We start from the raw sequence: 16,208 nt of genomic DNA on the forward strand, positions 1-16,208 counted from the left end.
TCAAAGTTCAAACATTTAGATTTTACGGTTTAGCTGTTTGTTTAAAGAAAAAAAGAAAAAAAGAGAGAACAGCAACTTGTGCAGAAAAAGTAGTGAGAGTTGGAATTGTTTGGCATCAGCATTGAAATGTTCAGAAAAAGTCCAATTAGGTTCACCTGTAAAAGTGAGTGCTTGCATTTTAGCTTCATCCTAAAAAGTCACTCCAAAGCGAAATAGCCCTCACTTTTGGGAGTACTGTATGTGGATTGAAAAGATAATGTTTCCAAAAAAAATGAGATCTGATAGTTTGCAAATGACTGATCCACTTGTTACAACGGCGAACAAAGTTAACGTGTTGCCATTTCCGCCACTTGAATGAGCTTCTATTTTTATTTCTCAACATTTCACTCATCATTGTTTGGGTTTTGTTTGCGTGTCTGGTGCCTTGACTACTTTATTGTATGACTTGAAACATGAATAAATGAATAAATAAACCATGTCTTTCGTCCCCGTCCCCCCCCAAAAACAAAAAAAACAAAAGTTGTTGAAGTACATAAGACTAATGATGTGAGCTTTCAGTGTCTATTTTTAAACTGGTTCCACTTCCTCCATCTGAATTCCTGCCAGGTTGGAATGCGGTCCTGCGGCTCCCGAAGGCAACGCTGCGCCTTTTCAGTTTCCTCAATTCCACTCTGGCGTTTTCTGTGCGTGTGTTTACTTCTTTGCGTGCCAGATCACACACACCCACTTTGCGGGAGGAGCCTGCGTCCTTTAAAAGCGGCGTCGGTGCGGCGCTCGATGCGAGGCGCGGGTCGGGTGACTGCGGGCGTTCAAGATGGGCAACTGGATTATTAACAACGGCGTTACGAGCGTCACGCTGGTGAGCCGCTTGAGCTTTTGGGACCGCCGCCTTCGTGAGCCTATTTGAGCCGTTCTGTGTTTGCAGGTGGTGTGGCTGGGCATCAACCTCTTCCTCTTCGTCTGGTTCTATCTCTTCTACGACTTGGGGGATCAGTTCTTCTACACGCGCCATCTCCTTGGGGTGAGTCCTTCAGATTTTTCTTTGATTACCCTCTCCATCAGAATACCCACGAGACTCAAGATGAGTTTTTTGGTTTGTTTGTTTGTTTGTTTTTTTCTGGGGTGGCGGGGGGGGTGACCACAGTCGGCTCTGGCCTGGGCGAGGGCCCCCGCCGCCGTGCTGAACTTCAACTGTCTGCTGATCCTCCTCCCCGTGTGCCGCAACCTGCTGTCACTCGTCCGCGGCTCCCTCGTGGTAAGATGTGCACATCTGAAAATATGTCTTGCGTCTTAACCCATTGAAGGTGTGGTGGGGTACGCCCTCCTTCCCAAACAGTTTGGTCATGTTTTTTTTACTTTATACAGTAACCACATCGTTAAATAGAATGTCAATAATTAAACCGTTTGCGCGTGAGGATTGGCCGCCAGGGGGCAGTATAATACAGTCATTGAGATCAAATAGTACAGCATCGGTCTACATGCCTTGCTCCTCCGTCTGTGTTCACATATCGGTCGATTATTGTGTTACACATTTTCCACGTGGTTGCTCGTCGTTAGCCCGTCTCTGGCATTGTGTTAGCGTGAAGCTAGTGGACATTTTGTGGCGTTAACGTGTTGGGGTTTTCTCCGGGCACTCCGGTTTCCTCGCACATCCCAAAAACACGCGTGCTCGGTTCATTGAAGACTCTGATGGTTGTGTGTTTCTATGTGGCCTGTGATTGGCTGGCGACCAGTTCAGGGTGTACCCCGCCTCTCGCCCGACGATAGCTGGGATAGGCTCCGGCACGCCCGCGACCCGCATGAGGAGAAGCGGAACGGGAGATAGATGAATGAATGAATGAATGAATGTGTAATTATTTGTTTTAGTTTGGCAGTCAACATTTTTTTTGACTATTTCTTTGATCATTTATACATACATTAAAGTTGTCCGAACCTCCTCAGATTCTTATTAATTTCCATACTCTTAGAAACATTTTCTATACGCTTAACACCTTCTTAAACATGCAGCAATGCACAGTAGTACTGTACACTATGTACTTGTATTTTATTCCACGACGATGTGTTTTAATGACTTTTTCTTTTTTTTCTTTTGGTTTTTACATTTGTAATTTTTTAGGCTTGGAAGCATTTATTTAAACCATAAAAGAAAAGAGCATAAACTCAAAATTTTGCGATATTGCTAATTGTGTGCAATATGAATATTAAAAATAATCCGTAATGCACTAAATCCGCAATAGATGAACTGCGATATTGCGAGATGACGAGTCGTAGTAAGTACTGTGTCGTGTAAAAAGGACACTAAAACAAAAAAAACACACTAAAAGCAGAATACAATGATTTGCAAATCATGTTCGACCTATATTTAATTGAATACAACACAAAGACAAGATATTTAATGTCCAAACTAATCAACTTTATTGTTTTTTTGCAAATAAACATCAACTTAGAATTTGATGGCGGCAACACGTTCCAAAAAAGCTGGGACAGGCTCATGTTTACCGCTGTGTTACATCACCTTTTCTTTGAACAACATTCAATAAACGTTTGGGAACTGACGACACTCATTGTTGAAGCTTTGTCGGTGGAATTCGTTCCCATTCTCGCTCGATGTACAGCTTCAGCCGTTCAACGGTCCGGGGTCTCCGTTGGCGTATTTGACGCTTCATAATGCGCCACGCATTTTCAATGCCTTTCAGCATGAATGGTGCCTTCACAGATGTGCAAGTTACCCATGCCATCACAGATGCTGGCTTTTGAACTTTGCGTGCATAACAGTCCGGATGGTTCTTTTCCTCTTTGGCCCGGAGGACACGACGTCCACAGTTTCCAAAAACAATTTGAAACGTGGACTCGTCGGACCACAGAACACTTTTCCACTTTGCGTCAGTCCATCTTAGATGAGCTCGGGCCCAGAGAAGCCGGCGGCGTTTCTGGGTGTTGTTGATAAATGGCTTTTGCTTTGCATAGTCGAGTTTCAAGTTGCACTTCCGGATGTCGCGCCGAACCGTATTTACTGGCATTGGTTTTCTGAAGTGTTCCTGAGCCCGCGCGGTGATATCCTTTACACATCGATGTCGGTTTTCGACGCAGTGCCGCCTGAGGGATCGAAGGTCACGGCCATTCAATGTCGGTTTTGGGCCTCGCCGCTTACATGCGGTGATTTCTCCAGATTCTCTGAACCTTTTGATGACATTATGGACCGGAGATGATGAAATCCCTAAATTCCTTGCAATTGTGCGTTGAGGAACATTGTCCTGAAACTATTTTCTCACGCACTTGTGCACAAAGAGGTGAACCTCGCCCCATCTTTGCTTGTGAATGACAAAGCTCCTTTTCTAGCCAATCACGGCACCCACCTGTTCCCAATGAGCCTGTTCACCTGTGGGATGTTCCAAACAGGTGTTTGATGAGCATTCCTCAACGTTCTCAGTCTTTTCCGCCACCTGTCCCAGCTTTTTTGGAACGTGTTGAAGCCATCAAATTCTAAGTTCATGATTGTCTTTGCAGTGTATTCAATGAAATATAGGTTGAACATGATTTGCAAATCATAGTATTCTGTTTTGATTTATGTTTAACACAACGTCCCAACTTCATTGGAATCGGGGTTGTATGTAAATATATATATATATATATATATATATATATATAAAACAACAAACACATTTGATAATACCTTACAGTAAGTCTTGTGTTTGTATATGTGAATTTAAATGCGAGTCAACCACTCCAACTTGTTCTTGCACTGCAATTTAGGGAGGTTGGAATTTTGACATTCAATGAAGTGATGAAAGTTTGATGCTGCTTTCATGTTGTCAATTTGTATTTTATTTTTCAGTGTTGCAGTCGTAGTTTGAGGAAGCAGCTGGACAAAAATATCGACTTCCATAAGCTGGTGGCCTACACGATTGCCCTAATGACAGGTGAGCTTGTCGGGCAGGAAGGGGGGGGGGGGGGGAAAAAATAAAATCACAATCTCTGGCGTAGCGATAAGAGATGACTCGGTTATGGGAAACGGAGCTGTGGCACTGCCGTGAGTGTTTGTTTACCGCATTCCTCAGTGTGACAAAAGTCATCAGATGTCATCTTATCTGTTTGTCTTTGCCCGGGAAGTGTACTCATGAATGGCCTTGGTGTTGTTTGTTTATGAAAGATTATGAAAAAGAAAAAGGCTGCCGCTTGAAAATGTTGTTTTTCAAACGGGATGTATATCACTGAGTCCTATTACACAGTGAACAGCAGAGCGAAAAGAGGTGAGAAATGACCACTTCAGTATTGACACATTCACGCTAGAATGCCAATAAGATAAAACTGCAAAGACTGGCCTGACGAAAGAAGAACAAAAGGTCACGAAAAGGGAAATATATCACTTAATCCAAGCAAAATGATCCGCCGATAGAAAAGGAACATCGGGCCCGTTGCGGTTCGCTGCGCCACGTCGTGCCGAGAGCCGTTTCTGCTTCGTTCGAGCGTCAAACTATGACAGACCGCTCCTAAAATTGCCCTCGTGAAGCCCTCGATTTTGATCCAGCTCACGGCCGTGAACGCGACGGCGCGCTCGGTCCCATTTGACACGCGCGTCTTTTTTTGCGCCGACAGCCGTGCACGTCATCGCCCATCTCCTGAACGTGGAGTGGTACAACAACAGCAGACAAGGCGACTACGACGAGCTCAGCACGGCGCTGTCCGACCTGGAGGACGCGGACAACACCACCTACCTCAACCCCATTCGCATCACGAGCCTTGTGAGTCGTCACATTAAGAACCGGGACGATCGGATGACTTGCATCGTTGGCTTCGCGAGGCTTAGACGTCGTTTTTGCGTGTTAGGATCCGCAGCAAATTCCCACTTACTTGGTGTTCACCACCATCGCCGGCGTCACGGGGGTCATCATCACGCTGGCGCTCATCCTCATCATCACGTCGTCCATGGAGGTCATCCGCCGCAGCTACTTCGAGGTCTTCTGGTACACGCACCACCTCTTCATCATCTTCTTCGCCGGCCTCGTCTTTCACGGCGCCGGGTAAGAGGACGCCCGCCGCCGCCCGCCTCGCTTCTCGTTCGCCGCCAACTCTCGGCCCCGTTTGCCCTCTTCAGGCGCATCGTGAGGAGTCAGAGCAACGAGCGGCTGCACAACTTCACCGTCTGCAAGGACCGCATCGCCGAGTGGGGGCGCATTCCGCAGTGCCCCGTGCCGCAGTTTGCGGGTGGCTTTCCGCAGGTCGGTCGCCGGTTTGGACAACTCGGTGGGAACGGTTGGGGGGGGGGGGGGGGGGGGGGGTGTTGTAGGGATGTTGAGCTTTCAGGGGAAATCTCCAGTCAACCTGAAATGCAAGGTAAAAAAAACAAGGGTTAGGGTTTCAAGACAGGGTTATGGTTTCAAAACTGGGTTAGGGTCTCAAATTAGGGTTCCAAGACAAGGTTAGTGTTTCAAAGTAAACTTTCAAGACGGGGTTCGGGTTTCAAAATGGGGTTCGGGTTTCAAAGTAGGGTTTTAAAACAAGTTTAGGGTTTCAAATTAGGGTTTGAAAACAGTGTTATGGTTTCAAAGTAGGGTTTGGGTTTCAAAACAGGGTTATGTTTCAAAATAGGGCCACTGTATATACATATATGTGTGTGTGTGCGTGTTTGTATGGTATACTTTACTTTAACGTTTTTGTTTGCTGGTGTGCCGTGAGATTTTTCAAATGTAAAAAAAAAAAAAAAGTGACTTGGCTCAGTAAGCTTCAACAGAAGCTAAAACTGCACACTGTATTTTTTTTCCGATTTCCCCCCCCCCCAGACTTGGATGTGGGTGATCGGCCCGATGATCATCTACCTGTGCGAGCGGCTGCTGCGGTTAGTCCGCTACTTGCAGCACGTCCGATACCGAAAGGTAACGCTTGACCTCCTGCCAAATTTCGCGGCGACATCGTCGACCGAGCTGGCCTCGATTTTTTTCCTCCTTCCTCCCTTCAGATCGTGATGCATCCGTCCAAGGTGCTGGAGTTGCAGCTGGTCAAGAGCGGCTTCAAGATGGAGGTGGGCCAGTACGTGTTCCTCAACTGCCCGGCCATCTCGCAGCTGGAGTGGCACCCGTTCACCATGACCTCGGCCCCCGAGGAGGACTTCTTCAGCGTGCACATCCGCTCGGCAGGAGACTGGACCGAAAAACTCATCAGCATCATGCAGCAGCTGCCCGAGGGAGCGCAGGGGCCCAAGTCAGTTCATTTCTCGAGCGAGTCGCTCGTATCGAAAGTATTTGGGTCGGGAATGCTGACAGACGGCTATCCACGCGAACGCTACCGTGCCTCAAAACGATTGACAAATGCTGAGACGAACGTTTCCACTCTCGCTCCTTTTCCAAAATATGTGCCGTTGGTGTGCCGTGTTCACACTACTGCCGCTGCGCGTCCAAAAATGAATGACATACTGAATGCGACCGTGTTACTGCTGAGAGACATTTGCTCCAACGCTGCAGTGAATCAAACATATTTGTGTTAGTGCTGAGAGATGATCACAGACATTAATGCTGCGTGTCTTTGTTTGCGAATGCTGGGAGATAAACATTCACACTGCATCCACCGCAACTGAGTGGATGCAGAGATAGTCGTTCGCATCAATGCTATTGCGAATGCCGAGACATAAGCATCCGCGCAAATTCTACTTACTGTGCCTCCAAAACATTTGACTGTGTGAACATGCGCATTCGCACTCCATTATTTCCCGCATCCGAGCACTGACGAGGAATCTGAGCGAGCTCTCAGCATGATGCCGGTTGGTTTTCAGGCCAAATATTGGCTCGCCGTTCGAGTGTCTTTGCTGCTGCTTCCTCATCAGAATGGGCGTGGACGGGCCCTTCGGCACGGCCAGCGAGGACGTGTTCGACTACGACGTGGCCATGCTGGTGGGCGCGGGAATCGGCGTCACCCCCTTCGCCTCCATCCTCAAGTCCATCTGGTACAAATTCAAGCAGTCCAACCCCATTCTGCACACCCGGAAGGTAAACGAGCGCCGCCACGTGACCGCGTGTTGCTTTTGTCGTCATCTCCAAGCTTATAAAGCGGCGCCGTCACGCACTGATTTGGAACCGGATTGTTTCGACACTCCGGTCACGTCCAACCGGTTTACGTGAGACCGGGTTCATCGGCTTTGCACTTATTACAGCGGCAATTGTTTTTAGGACGTTTTAGGGTTGAGTACTTTGGCTCATTGACAAAGCAAACAACATTGACATTATTCAAAACAAGTTTAGCTTTTTTTGGGTCTTCTTTTCTTGGATTTGCTTTCTCTCTCTTGCTACCATTTTTATTTTCTTTCCTGATAATGTGAAAGTCAGCACTTTGTCCACTCAATGTTCCTCGAGACAAAACATGTAAACCCAATCCTTAATGAACTCAAATATTAAAATGTTCAAATGTTAACATAGTAATATAAAACATCAACCTAGTACACAGCATTGCCATGTATCAACTTCCACAGAATGTATTTTTTCTTTGTAAGATCATAAAACAAGTGCTTCCTCTTGGGAACAGAAAAGTCAAAAACAGCCATGTAAATGCGGTCTGTAATAAATCAGCATTTTAAATGTACAATTTAACGAACCGTCATACCAACACGTGCATTTTCCCCAGAATTATCCTGTATCAGCTCCCAAAGACATCATAGAAAATACATATTTTTTCATTAAATTAGAAAATGAATCCTCCCGCTTGGAAAAATGTCCCTTTAGACAAAAACACGTAAAGATTTTTCATGTTCAACAATTTCACTTAATGAAATCAACGATCAAATTACAATAAGTTTTATATTTATATCGATTGATTTTTTTTATTTTATTTATATAACTCTCAGAAACCGCAAAAATAAAAATTGTCTTGACAAGCTTGAATTAATCGATAAAATGGATTGCTGGTCTATTTTTAGAATTGGTCCCCCCCCAACTTCAGTCTTGACGACCATAAACGTCACAGATTTTGTTGGTGTGTTTTCAAACAAAAATCCCCGCCGTCTGTTGTTCCAGTTTAGTGAATATGTTCCACGCGGACATTTTCACTCAGCAGACTGCGGCCATGTGACGCAACCTGACCACGCGAACGCACCCTGATCCTGATTAAGTCTTTTGCAAGCGCCTCGTTGTTGTCGTTGTTTTATTTCTGGGCTACTTCCTGGTTTCAGATCTACTTCTACTGGCTGTGCCGAGAGACCAACGCCTTCGAGTGGTTCGCCGACCTTTTGCAGGTCCAAGAGAGGGAGATGGAGGAGAGGGGCATCGGGGACTTCCTTACCTACAAGCTCTTTCTGACCGGATGGGACCAGAGCCACGTATGTGTTTGTCCCTGTCCCTATCCCCCCCCCCCCCCCAAAAAAAAAAAAACACATTTTAAAAAACGGTAAAAGTGACAAATACAACAGAAGAGAATTAAATACCGACAACAGCCACACCATTTCATCTAATGAAATTCTGTTAGCTTGATGCGAACCTATGTATAATGCGAAATTATTATTATACAGATGGGCTAATCAGGAAAAAATGTGAAATTAAGGACGAGTCGCCCCCCGTGTCAAAATTGGAACCTCGACTTAGATCAGTATTGATGAGTAACATGTCTTTTCGGGAGTTAGCCCACTCGAGTTCTCAGTGGCTTATGTGGTCTCTCATTCGCGTGTTGTGAGTGGGTTTGGAACCGGACAGAACGGAATGTCATTTTGGGCGCTCATGTGGTCTCTCCTGTTCCCTTAGGCCAATCACGCCATGGTGCACTTTGACCAGGAGACCGACGTGGTCACTGGTCTCAAACAGAAAACTCACTATGGAAGACCCAACTGGGACAAGGAGTTTGAGCAAGTCCGCAAAGAGAACCCCACGTAAGATCCTCATTTTGACTCTGAATTACCGCCGTGGAAAAATAACAAAATCTCCCTCAAATCCCCATCTTTTGCGTTTGATCTTCAGCGCTGTTGTGGGGACGTTCTTGTGTGGCCCGGTGGTTTTGGCCAAGGTCTTGGCAAAGAAGTGTGCCAAATACTCGGACGTGGACCCGCGCAAGACAAAGTTCTACTTCAACAAGGAGAACTTCTGAGCTGGGGAAGAACAGCAGCAGCAGTTTCCTTTGGCAAGACCTGTTGGGGAATGTTCCTCAGCGCTATTTAAGAAAAAGACACGCTTAAAAAAAACGTTTGACCACAATGCGGGGCGTGTTGTTCCACTGGTGCGCATTCTACCTTTTCTACTTTTGGTTTAGTTAACACCACAAACATACTTAAAGTCACTCGAGCAGGGTCTTCTAAACAACTCAAAAGCCCTGAAATTGTAGCTTACAAGAAAAGTCGCAATTTTACACTTACCTATTACTTAATAATAACAAGATGAAATCACACAATAGTGAGAACAAAAGTGTCGGAATTGAAAAATATAATTACATTGCCACAAAAAAAGCTGATTTCCCAGATAAACGGTTGTAGTACGACAAGAAAAAAGTATTCATTTTAAAGGAATGAAGTTACATTACAAACAAATTTTTTTAAAGGAATAAATGGACAAGACTGAGGCAAAACAAGTTATATTTTAAACCAGTGGCAATATTGTGAGAAAAGTCAGATTAAAAGAATTTTTTTAAATGTAAGAAACATTACATAAAGTTCGTTTAAAAGTATAGTCACAATATTAAAAAAAAAAAAAGTCATTAATGTAAAAAGTTGTTTTTAAAATTACAGTAAAAAAATACCTTGGAATTTAAAACAGTCTTATTATTACAAGAATAAGTGAATTTTAAAAGAATGTTATAAGAAAAGACACAATATGAGGAGAAAAATAGTAATTTTAAAAGAATTCACATTCTGAAAATAAAATAGTTGCGGTTTCAAAAGAATAGTCACATTATTACAAGAAAAATATTAGCAAATTTTAGTCCCATTCTACAAATGTATCCGACCACCACTCGAAAAGCCCGTTTGCTGTGCTTTGACGATCAATAAAATCCAATTTCCCGTGGCTTTGGGAAGCCCTCCGCGCGTTCACACCAAATGCTGCAGTCCAGTTTACATTTTGTAATGTACATACTTATTTTGCATGAAAGTAGTTACCTCCGTATCGTTTGCAAATGTCCTGCTTTCGCGTTTGTCATGTGATCAAGGCCATTAAATAAATAAACATGCACTTTCTTTTGTAAATACGAGAATTTATTGCTAAAGAGCTATGAACGAACGATCACGCCCTCACAGTTACTGCTAAACTAAACCGATGAGTCACCGCTGCTTGCTGCAAAAGTATCCGACTCCAAAGTGAGGAGGAGGAGGAGGAGGAAGGGGAAAAGTCGAGCGGCGTGTGATTAACCGTCCACTCGGGCCAATGGCAGTCGTGTTGAAACTCCTTTTAAATGAAGAATTAGATTTGCATTACTGTTCTCTTGACACTGAAAGAAATAAAATGCTCAAGTTTTTTGTAACTTTTTTTTTTTTTTTTAATTATTGATGAGAGATGGGGACAAATAAAAGGATGATGTGGTGATGCTTGTGTACACATTTTTTGGACTCCATAAAAAGAAAACTATACATTTATCCAAACTGATGATGACACAACTTCAGGTCGAGGCCAGAACGCAAGTCCTAAAATGAAGAAAGTCACAGCATTATAAAAATGAAATTGTTGATTATGAGAAAAAGAATAAAGTACAGGGTGCATCTCAAATTAGAATATGGTAGAAAAGGTTCGTTCAGCACATCAATTCAAAAAGTGAAACTCCAATTACAATATAACTTCATTAAACACCGGAAAATACATATATACACTATATTGCCCAAAGTAGTTGCTCACATATGAACTTAAGTGACCTCCCATTTGTAATCCATAGGGTTCAATATGACATCAGTCCACTCTTTGCGGCTTCAACTCTTCTGGGAAGACTATCCACAAGGTTTAGGAGTGTGTTGATGGCCATTCTTCTCGAAGTGCATTTGTGAGGCTCTCAGTCTCCTCCCGAAAGTCCACTATCGGTTTGAGGTCAGGACTCTGTTCTGGCCAGTCAAGGTCAACCACACCAGACTCTGTCATCCATATCTTTTTGGACCTTGCTTTGTGCACTGGTGCAGAGTCATGTTGGAACAGGAAGGTGCTATCCCTAAACTGTTCCCACAAAGTTGCTCTTGGTATGCTAAAGCATTGAGAGTTCCTTTCACTGGCACTAAATCCAGCTCCTGAAAAATAAGCCCGCACCACCAAACTTTACACTTGGCACAACGCAGTCAGCCAAGTCGTGTTCGCCTGGCAACCGCCAAACCCAGACTCGTCCATCAGATTGCCTGACGGAGAAGTGGGATTCGTCACTTGAGAGAACGCGTCTCCACTTCTCGAGTCCGCCGACGGCGTGCTTTACACCACTGCATCTGACGCTTGGCATTGCCCTTGGCGCCGTACGGCTCGGCCGCGGAAACCCGTTCCGTGAAGCTCTCTGCGAAACGGTCTTGAGCTAATCTGAAGACCACATGAAGTATGGAGGTCTGTTGCGATTGACTCAGCAGAACGTTGGCGGCCTCAGCGCCCGCTGACCACGCTCCGTCAGTTTTACGTCGCTGTCCTTCCCAAACGCATAATACAGCTGAAGAAAGTTCACGATTGGTGGCATCCTATCACTGTTCCACGCCGGACTTCACTGAGCACCTGAGAGCAACTCAATCTTTCACAAATGTTTGTAAAAAACAGTCTGCATGCCTTGGTGCTTGATTTTATACACCTGCGGCCATGGAAGTAATCGGAACACCTGATTCCCATTAGTTGGATGGGTGAGCCAATGCTTTTGGCAATATAGTGTATATGTAATTTTCTAATTTCTTGAGATGCTGACTTTGTTTTTTCTTTTTATTTGTCGTCATAAGCTATATTCCACAAAATGATACAAATAGAATCAGGAAAATGTTCATTCTGTGTTGTGAATCTGCATGTTTTACTTTTGAATTGAATATTGAAATGAATTCAGAATTTCACCATTTATTCAGACACACCTGTATAGTACAAACAAAAACTACGACTATACTACGAGCAAAAATACTGTAGTTGCATATAAGGATAAAGTCATATGACTATGAGTAAAAGAAAAAAGTAGTTACATTAAAATAATTCTGTTGTATATTAAGAGACAATAAGTTCAAAAGAATAAAGAATAATGTTTATTTCAAAGACTTTACTGTATTTTTAATGAATAGAGTCAACGTGACCAGAATAAATTTGTATATGAAAAAAAAGTACATTTTAGAAAAAAAATATTGAATGATCAAATCTAATTATCTTACAAGTTGTGATCTTACTTGAGTAAAATTGTATTTTAGGAGCATAAAGTTGTAAATTAAAAGAAAACAAATACCAAAATCACATTTAAAAAATAAACTTTGAAAAAAATATATTCTAATTTTCAAAATAAAGTAATAATTGTATATGAATGAAGATTGTTAATCGAATATGCATTATGACGAAAAAGTCAATTTTAGAAAAATTTTAGTATCATTTTCAAAGAATTTTTTTAAACAAGAATGTAGTTATGAAGTGATATTTTGTCACAGTAGCTTATTTGCTGTACTACTCGAGTGGCTCCAACTACCGGGGACAAACTCCTTGCATGTTTTGAACATCCTTCGTCAATAAGACGATTCTGATTCTCACGAGAGGAAATTTGTATCGTGACAAAAAACTATTTTAGAAGAATGAAGTTGCAAGTTTCACTTTGACCAAAGGAATGCTTTGCCCTCATCTTTAGACATTTGCTACTTAATTAAGTATTACTTAAAACCCCCTGCAAATAATAATAATAGTAACCTGATTAAGTGAAGAAATTCTCTTCAAGTGTATATATATATATATATATATATATATATATATATATATGCACTCTTTTTTTAAAATGGAGCCATCATCATGTGTTTACTTTTATACTACATATGCGCACAAAAAGTTACCATGCAAATTTTTTAAATGTTATTACAATTTCAAAGAGCAAATATTATTGAGGTTTACGTGCACTTGACCTTTTCAGCCTTTATACACAACTGTCATGTTTTTGACTTTTGTTCTCCATGTGCACAAAATGTTATTTTTAGTAGTTTTATTGCTCAAACAATGTGACGTGACATTCGACATGTTTACGTGGCATGAACATTTTTTTTCAAAATTGTCAAACTACTCTTACTTGCGTATTTCTAATTCTTACTGACTCGATATCGGAGCACTTAAATCAATATCGAATCAAATCGAAGTGCAACCTAAAGCTTCTGGCACTTTTGAGATTTTACAGAATGTAAAGTGTGTCATAAATAAAACATTATTATTGAATTTGTAGTTACTGTGAAGTTACATTTTAGCAGAAGTTGGTGTGTGTTTCTGAGAAAGAGCTACACACGCACCGAAATCGGCTGTTTTGGCGGGAATACGCGCTCGGGGGCGGTGGTCGGGTTGAGTGCACGGACCGCGCCCGGGCACGCTACGGGACAAGCGCGCCGGTCGAGCGCTACTTACCATAATCGATCAAGGTGCGCCAGTGGTTTTCTGAATCTGTTCTTTGAGGATGAGGATGCTCTGCCTCTGCTCGGGGGGCAACATGGCGATCTGTTCCGGGGTCAGCTGCAGAACCTGCATGATCAGGGCGGCCTGCAAAGGGGGATCAGTATGATGTGGCTGCACAATGAGGCTCGTAACTTGAACAACTTGGAAGTTTGGGTACCACAGTTTTTGTGTGCGTGTATTTTAGTGGAATATATGGTCGAAGACAAAGAAGATGTTGAGGAACAATAATATGCATGCCTTCTCCTGGTCCTGTGTAGAAACTTGGTTCTGTCCCGGGCTGAAGCCGCTGCCGCCTCCTCCTGCTCCCGACGGAGGAACTCCTGGCATACCGGGACCCTGTGGAGAAAAACATGACGGACGTTTGCAGTGTTTATCAGACTGCTAATCATTATCCAGGTTAGACAGTAACCCTATTACACATGAGTTCCCTTGCTCTTGGCATTAACCACAGTAGCATCCAAGCTTATGCAATACAACTATTATGCACACTCATACATATTAGGCATATCCATAAATGCCGGATATACTATCAATACAGAGTCAGGTGTATTATAATTCATCAGTGTCACTAAAATACAACACAGGAGACAGCTTGAGCCTCACACCTGATGAAAGGACAAGACGACTTTCACTGATAAGTGCACAGAAACGAAGTAAAGGAACGTAAACACGGGCGCAGACGTTTACCGGCCGTGTGGCGAGGGCTGGGTTGGGCCCCATGTTGTGCGGGATGGCGCCTTGCATTCCTACCACCATGGGAACCCTCTGGCCCGCCACGGGGCCGCGGGGGTCCATCGCTCTGGGATCGCGGCCTGCGGGAAGACGCGCAAACCGCACAGATGGATTGATTACAAAAATATGCGGCTCACAAATCATACCGTGCGCACAGGTAACAGCTTATTAGCAGTGTGCTTTTGTTACAATAGACTTCAGTTCCGTTTCCTGGTTTTCACTTGGCGTGCTCAGGTGTCAACACATAAGCGCATCCAGAAAGCATACTCAGTGCTTCACTTTTTCCACTTTGAGTTATGTTACAGTCAGTGTGGGGCGGTAACTAATTACATGGAACTAGATTACATGAGATGAGATTAGATTAGATTGTAACCAGCCATTGTGAGTTTGCATCATTCATTCTGGCTGGCGCCTATATTCCGCCTCAAGCTAACACGAACGCCGCACTGCTAACGCTCGCCGAACCAGTCAACGAAATTGAAAAGAAAAAAAAAAAAAAAACACCCGGACTCACCCCTCATTATTCTCGGGGACTTTAACAAAGCTAAACTCAACCACAAACTCCCTAAATACAAGCAGCACATCGACCGTCCTACCGGGGAAAATACAATTTTAGAACACTGCTATACAGCGCTAAAAAAACGCATACCGTCGTCTGATCACTGCTTCATTCAACTTCATACCGACATACAGGCAAGAACTTAAATGCGCGAAGCCTACAGTGAAAACAGTGAAAAAGTGGACCAACGAAGCAAAGCTAGAACTTCAAAGCTGTTTAGACTGCACAGACTGGAGCGTCTTTGAAAATTCAGCCGGCAGCCTGGATGAATATACGGACACTGTCACATCCTGTATCAGTTTTCTGTGAAGAGGGGTGCGCGCCAACAAAGTCACTTCGCACATTCAACAACAAAAGCCGTGGTTCACTGCCAAACTTAAGCAGGTTCGCCAAGCTAAGGAGGCCGCACATGAGCGCGGGGACAGGGCCCTGTATAATCGCGCGAGAAACCAAAAATAATGTGAGTGTCTTTTTAAATGCCTTCATTTTGTGGGATCTAGGTGCCAAGGAGTTGAAGTGAGTTGAGGAGTTTCACTTCGTCTAAAGGAGTGCTTTGCCCTCATCTTTTAGCATTTAGGTCACAAGTAACTTTGTTTAAGTGGGTTGAAGAAAAACATTTTTTTATTATGGGGTGTTGTGTGAACAATTTTAGGGAAATTAATTGGATCAATTTTGCAATAAGGCTGTAACATAACAACACGTGACAAAAGTACAGTGCTGGAAATACTTTGTGAAAGTTGACAAAATTCCGGTGCAACAATGGAGTGCTTGTTGCAACACGGACACTTGCGCTTACCTCGGGTTTCCATGGGGGGTCCCCGCTGCTCCATCATAGGGGGCCCTCTGGGGTCACCCATCATATTTCGCGGCTCTCCCATGGGCGGCCCCCTCATGTCCATCGGTGGTCCTCTCATGTCGGGCGGCGGTCCGCCTCCCATCGGGCCCATGTGCACTGGTGGCGCGGCGTGGGGCGGAGGCGCTCCCATGTAGCCTCGGCTGAACACAAAGTTCCCGTTGGTCAAGCCATCGGTTGAACTGGACGCGGCTGGACCATCGAAAAACAAATTACAGTGGCTACTAACCCTAGCACACCTACTGACGATGGAAATGGCTGGAACAGAAAAATGCAACCCCTGGCGTTCTTCAAACTAGTTGCAGAAGCACGCACGCCGCGCGGACGCTTCAGCGGTGTCACTAATATGCACCTCGTATACTCACTTGGGCTCGATGGTGTCTCCCGTGACCGACAGCAGGCTGCCCCCTCGGGGATCGTTGGGGCCGTCGCCCAGCAGACCCCTGGGGGGGATACCGCCCCCTCCTAAGGGAGAACACGCAACATGAAAACGCAAATACAGAAAGGATGACGACAGAAAATACACTGCCCGGCC

General features: G+C 44.0%; 2 protein-coding genes across 6 annotated transcripts in view; one reads left to right on the top strand and one right to left on the bottom strand.

The window, feature by feature from the left end:
• Window positions 1-10,487, top strand: nox1 (NADPH oxidase 1). 2 transcript variants are annotated; one of them, XM_061685727.1, is made up of 13 exons: window positions 1-859; window positions 926-1,021; window positions 1,145-1,255; window positions 3,836-3,920; window positions 4,597-4,742; window positions 4,828-5,021; window positions 5,096-5,219; window positions 5,781-5,873; window positions 5,957-6,198; window positions 6,818-6,980; window positions 8,156-8,302; window positions 8,721-8,845; window positions 8,934-10,487. In XM_061685727.1, exons 1-13 carry the CDS (start codon window positions 815-817, stop codon window positions 9,058-9,060), a joined length of 1,698 nt encoding a protein of 565 aa, XP_061541711.1. In that variant the 5' UTR covers window positions 1-814; the 3' UTR covers window positions 9,061-10,487. The 2 variants fall into 2 exon arrangements, with proteins under 2 accessions (XP_061541711.1, XP_061541712.1); XM_061685728.1 differs by lacking the exon at window positions 1,145-1,255.
• Window positions 10,038-16,208, bottom strand: part of cstf2 (cleavage stimulation factor, 3' pre-RNA, subunit 2) — an 18,976-nt gene continuing 12,805 nt past the window's right edge. For all 4 annotated transcript variants that reach the window (XM_061685733.1, XM_061685731.1, XM_061685732.1 and 1 more), the window contains 6 exons: window positions 16,039-16,138; window positions 15,617-15,816; window positions 14,217-14,341; window positions 13,767-13,865; window positions 13,482-13,613; window positions 10,038-10,585 (listed from right to left, as the gene is read on the bottom strand). In XM_061685733.1, coding sequence (XP_061541717.1) covers window positions 13,491-13,613; window positions 13,767-13,865; window positions 14,217-14,341; window positions 15,617-15,816; window positions 16,039-16,138 — 647 coding nt within the window. In that variant the 3' untranslated portion in view covers window positions 10,038-10,585; window positions 13,482-13,490. The remainder of the gene's footprint in view (window positions 10,586-13,481; window positions 13,614-13,766; window positions 13,866-14,216; window positions 14,342-15,616; window positions 15,817-16,038; window positions 16,139-16,208) is intronic.

Source organism: Phycodurus eques, chromosome 9 (assembly GCF_024500275.1).
Source record: "Phycodurus eques isolate BA_2022a chromosome 9, UOR_Pequ_1.1, whole genome shotgun sequence".
Taxonomy (NCBI): Eukaryota; Metazoa; Chordata; class Actinopteri; order Syngnathiformes; family Syngnathidae; genus Phycodurus; species Phycodurus eques.